This window comes from Coffea arabica, chromosome 2e, assembly GCF_036785885.1.
Source record: "Coffea arabica cultivar ET-39 chromosome 2e, Coffea Arabica ET-39 HiFi, whole genome shotgun sequence".
Lineage (NCBI taxonomy): Eukaryota > Viridiplantae > Streptophyta > Magnoliopsida > Gentianales > Rubiaceae > Coffea > Coffea arabica.
The window spans coordinates 70,943,446-70,948,566 of record NC_092313.1 but is presented as its reverse complement, the minus strand read 5'-3'; the positions used below and the strand labels follow the sequence as shown (position 1 = coordinate 70,948,566).

The 5,121-nt window shown below is 36.6% G+C and overlaps 1 protein-coding gene across 2 annotated transcripts; it reads left to right on the top strand.

The window, feature by feature from the left end:
- The first annotated feature begins 269 nt into the window (after positions 1-269).
- Positions 270-3,191, top strand: LOC113732876 (transcription factor NAI1). Of its 2 annotated transcripts, none has more exons than XM_027258891.2 (5): positions 270-457; positions 580-647; positions 1,411-1,995; positions 2,358-2,742; positions 2,840-3,191. In XM_027258891.2, the coding sequence occupies exons 2-5, from the start codon at positions 612-614 to the stop codon at positions 2,944-2,946; spliced, it is 1,113 nt and encodes a 370-aa protein (XP_027114692.2). In that variant the 5' UTR covers positions 270-457; positions 580-611; the 3' UTR covers positions 2,947-3,191. The 2 variants fall into 2 exon arrangements, with proteins under 2 accessions (XP_027114692.2, XP_027114694.1); XM_027258893.2 differs by having other exon boundaries at positions 272-457; positions 2,358-2,723.
- Positions 3,192-5,121: the final 1,930 nt, after the last annotated feature.

The following is a 5,121-nucleotide window of genomic DNA, read 5'->3' as shown; positions in this document are numbered from 1 at the left end:
GATATAAAATATTAACAAATATCTTAAATAAAAATATTAAAAATTATTCTAATCGAATCGAGCCGTAACGAGTTGAATATCTACAAGTTCAAACTCGATTTGGTACTATAAATGAATTGTAATTCCTATTCAAATTTGAGGTCAAATTTGTTAAAAATCAAACTCGAATCGACCCAGTAATGAATCAAATCCGAACTGTTCCTTGAGGGTTCAATTTGTTTACGACGCAGGAGCTATGCGTTTCCGCTCCATTCTTTACCCTCTGCACTCCACTGAAGGAGGCTCCAACCTTATATTTGAGCGCGAAGGGCTGCTTTTGAAGCGCTTATATAAAACTCCGGATTTTATGCCTTCTTCCAATAATTGTTCTTTACTTACCACCTCTATATAAGATGCCAAAAACTTCTTTTCTTGATTGAGAAGCCCTTAGCAGCAGGAGTGTTGAAACTTGAAAGAGGTGAGGTTCCCTCATCTTGCTAGGAGCTCTTTTTTCTGACAACATTTCATAATCTTAGGTTGGGTTTTGCTCTTGTCTAAATGTTCTGCCCCTTTTGTTTTCTGTAAATGGCCATTTTGCAGAAATTTGACATCTTTTCAAGTAGTCTTTGTTGATGGATAATTCAGCGAGCTCGTGGTTTTCTCAACTGGTAACAGATTTCAGTCATGCGAAATAATACTATTGATGTCTTCCCTTTCTTTATCTTTGACAAGTTTTCTTTCTCCATTATCAGTCCTGTGAAGATATTTAATATATCTCCTCCTCTTTCTTTCTTCGTCATTTCTGTTCGTGTTTACTACGAATGGTGAAGTGTAGTAGAAAGGTCAAAGTATGACTGAGGGAGAATATTGAATCCAAGAGCAAAGAGACTACACGACAAATAGATAAATACATGCAGAGATGGACGTTCAGGGTGCACGAAAGAGCAGCTGTCCCCAAAAATATAAGATATTGTATGATTTTGGCATAATGGCATAGCTTTAATTTCAACTTAGAAATATAGAGTGGATGTTAGATGGCAAATTGCTTTATTCGTTGTGTAGCGCATAGATTCTTTGGTCAAGCTTAAAATGGTTATACTAGATTCCAACCCAACGGATTCTCAGAAAGGCAAACCAAATTTTGCTGAAAGAGACCTGACACAATATTTTGGCTTATCTTTTTTTTTATTTGAACTAAGACAAGCCAAGCTTAACTTGACCATTACTAGGCAAAAACATATGAAAACCATCGGAATCGATTGTCGGTTAAATGAACTGCAGAGTCTTCTGTTTAATTCTGTTGCATTTGCTTTTCCTTTTATTTTATTTCTAGTTGTGGCTTTCGCAAAGTATAGATCACATCAGAGGAAGAAGCTTTCATTTATTGAATAAACGATTCTTACATGACATGCTGCCTTATCTTATTAACAGGGAATGGAGGATCCATTGTCTAATGATGACTTTAATATCATGGACTTCTTGAACGATGAATTATCTGCTGCGCTTGCCGACGACTTCCAAAACTCTTCTTTTCCAGAAGGGAATCCGTCTTTCTCCAATATCTTTCCAAGCTGCAACTCCACTCCTGCATTGTGTGAACCTTCAGGGATGGAAGCTCATCCTGTTGGTTTCGAAACACCAGCCAAACAGCACAAGACTAATGGCTACGACTCGTCGAACATCCACAACATGCCAAATTTTGGTCAAGCTTCTTCTTCTCCAATGATTCTCACTTTTGGGAATCCAAATATGCCAGAAATAAATCCTCATCAAGTGACTCTAGGAACCTTGAACCCTGAGGATGATGCAGTGTCTGAGGTTTTGACATCCCATGGTTCATTTGCAAAACTTGATGAGGCTGCTAAAACTACCGTCCAAACAAAAGCAAAGAAACCTGGTGGTCGTGTTAGGCCACCATCACAAACCTATGATCACATAATAGCAGAAAGAAAGCGACGCGAGCAGCTCAGCCAGAGATTCATGGCTCTTTCCGCCATAGTTCCTGGCCTCAAGAAGGTGAGCAGTACCATCTATTTTCTCCAAAAGCAGAAAAGAAAAGGAAAATAATCCATAACTAGGGTTTGAGAGAAAGTCATTTTTCATGTCATTGTCACGTTTATGTAGCCTAATTACGGTTACCACAATAGCATCTCCATGAAATTTTATTTGACTACAACTTCATTCATATGCCAAATATGTGCCTATATTTTGCTTTCTACTTGACACTCTGCTCTTTACCGAATCAAGAAAACATTATAGATGGCGGACAATGATAACCCCACAGACTTTACTACGCACATGCATAGACATTTCACTACATAATTTACACATCAAAATCTTGTCAAAGTTTTCTCTGAGAAGAACTTATAATGGTGCAGATGGATAAAAGTTCCATTCTTGGAGATGCCATCGAGTACCTAAAACATCTTCAGGAGAGAGTAAAGACACTGGAGGAGAAAGCTGCTAGACAAACCATGGAGTCTGTGGTGCTTGTGAAGAGATCACAACTCTTACTTGAAGATGAAAGATCTTCAGATGAGATGGCTGGCCCGAATGAGCAGCCACTCCCTGAATTTGAAGCTAAAGTGTGCGACAAGAATGTTCTTCTAAGAATACATTGCAAAAATTATAAAGGGGTGCTCATCAAAATTCTCTCTCAGATAGACAAGCTCAATCTTGCTGTTGTGAATACTTGTGTTTCCGCATTTGGGAATTTTGCTCTTGACGTTACAATTATCGCAGAGGTGAGCTTCTTATATATAGGTCTAGGGACGAATTTAAAGTTTGATATCTTTTGAATCAATTTTCTTCTTATAGATTTTTCTACTATTTAATAATCCCTCGTGGTAATCTTTTCCAGGCGGAAAAAGAAGTCAACCTGACAACAAAAGAACTGGTCGATACTCTTCGATCTGCCCTCCAACAAGGCAAGCATGCCGCTTAGTCTTAAGTGAAAGATCCCAATAAACATTATGTATTCAGACTGCAGTTTGCGAGTGGCAAGCATGCCGCGTAGTCTTAAGTGAAAGATCCCAATAAACATTATGTATTCAGACTGCAGTTTGCGAGTGCAAAATCCCTATATTTTATCGTATTTCTTTTTCTTTTGGAGTGACGTTATTGGTAATAATGCCTCTCGTGGGGCTCGTTGGCTCAATATGTACTAATTTTGCATAATATATGGTGCTCGTTGTATATGTTTTCTTTAATAATGATTATTCTTCATTCCTAGGGCCCATTGATCTGAAAATGCCCCGGACTACCAGTACCTTATTTTTCTTTTCACAGTTCAACTTTAATTGCTTTGAGAATTCAACTCTCGTCACTCGTACCTCATCCTTTTCCTGTTCCCATTAGAATAAAGACATGATACACTAAAAAAGTTCAACTTCAATCATCATGAACGAAAAATATGTAACTAAACTTGGTACCTCAAGGATGATGAGCAGAAAATAACTTGGCCTCTAATGCATGATGCATTTGTACCACAGGAAGTAGGGAGAAGAAAATCAAGCGGGGAAATTAAACGCGATGATCGTCATCTAAACATTTGAGCTTTACTAAAGAGTATGATAACATGCTACATTGAAACTTACGATAGGCTTATAAATTATGCTATGTGCATCTCACTTTGGGGGTTCAATTAGTTTAGTTCCAAACTTAAAATAAATTCCAAGGCAAAGCTGATTAGCAGCATCATAACCAACTCCTTTTTGCCAACTTTGAAAACTAAAGAACTTTGATGCGGAAGGTGCTAGGGTGAGATTTTTATATGGTTTGGGAATTTTATGGTATGATTTCCATGTGCAACAAACCGTTCTCAATTCTCACCTTCATATACCAAGTTATAGCTAATTTCCTCAACTTGTAATGGTTCAACTTCTTTGAAATATCCAATAGCTATACGGAGTATTCACTAATATATGTACTTTTGGTCAAGGAATAAGGCCACTTTAATTTCATCATCTAAATTATGATATTAGTGCCTAAAAAACCGCCTACTGCTGGAGGGTAGTTCCAAAGCTACCTTGAAAGTTTATTTTCATCTTCTAATCTGATCTCTCTGTAATTTTCAAAGTTGATTTTCATCTCGATACACAAGTACGGCTTTTGGCTTCCTTGAGAAGAATAAATTTTTCTCGCTCTTTACTCTTAAGCCTTGGCTTAATTCCTTGGCAAGTTTAGTTAGTTTGATTGTGTTTCTTGAATTCCCTCCTATTTCCTCACTCAGTTTGTTACCAAGGCATCTTGGTAAGAAGTTTCTGGTAAGGTTCTTGCAAATGGTATGTCGATTGGCATTGGTGAAACAATAGAGCTCAGAAGAAAGTCGAACATAATTTTGTGGGGCAGATCAGATTAGAAAATTAGCATTGACCACTTATGTGTGGAAAGTTGCGGAAAAGGTTGTAGTTTGTTGAAGATTGTTGCGGGTGTTGGGGACAAAGTTGTTCGTTGGAAAGGGATACTTGTGGCAAGTTGGAAACGAGGCTAAATACCTTTATTGGTGACTTTGTGCTATTTCCTTGTAGTTGCATACGTTAGGATTATTCTAGCCAGTTTTACATAATCTAATAAAAGCTTGAATAGTTACCAAAAAATTTTACCATCTGGGACTTTAAGTTTAGAGAAGCTTAATTGTTATCATTACTAGTTTTGCATCATTGGAAATTTGGCAGCAAACATTACAATTACGAATTAATTTTTCCTACGTCAACGATATGCATATTTTTTATACATAGTGTTATATAAAATAAGATTTCAATTTAGAAGCAATGAAGTGTCATGCATCTAAACAACTGGTAAAATAAAGTATTTATACTATCAATATTGAAAAAATTAATCTAATATATAATGCTGAGGTAAGCTTCTTGTACATAGATCTAGGGACAGATTTAACTTGATCTCTTTTAATTAGTAATTTTTTTACAAAATTTTGATATAATTAATGTCCCTTGCATTCTTTCTTTTATTTTTCCCCATAATGGAGAAAGAATTAAACCTGACATTTTCGTTCTGCCCTCCAACAAGTAAAGCGGGCAGCTTTTATGCCGAATAGACAGGAAAATAAATTCGGGTCTGTTTGATCCGACATAAAAAGGTTTTCTTTGGGAAAATAATTTCAGTAGAAGTCATTTTTCAGAA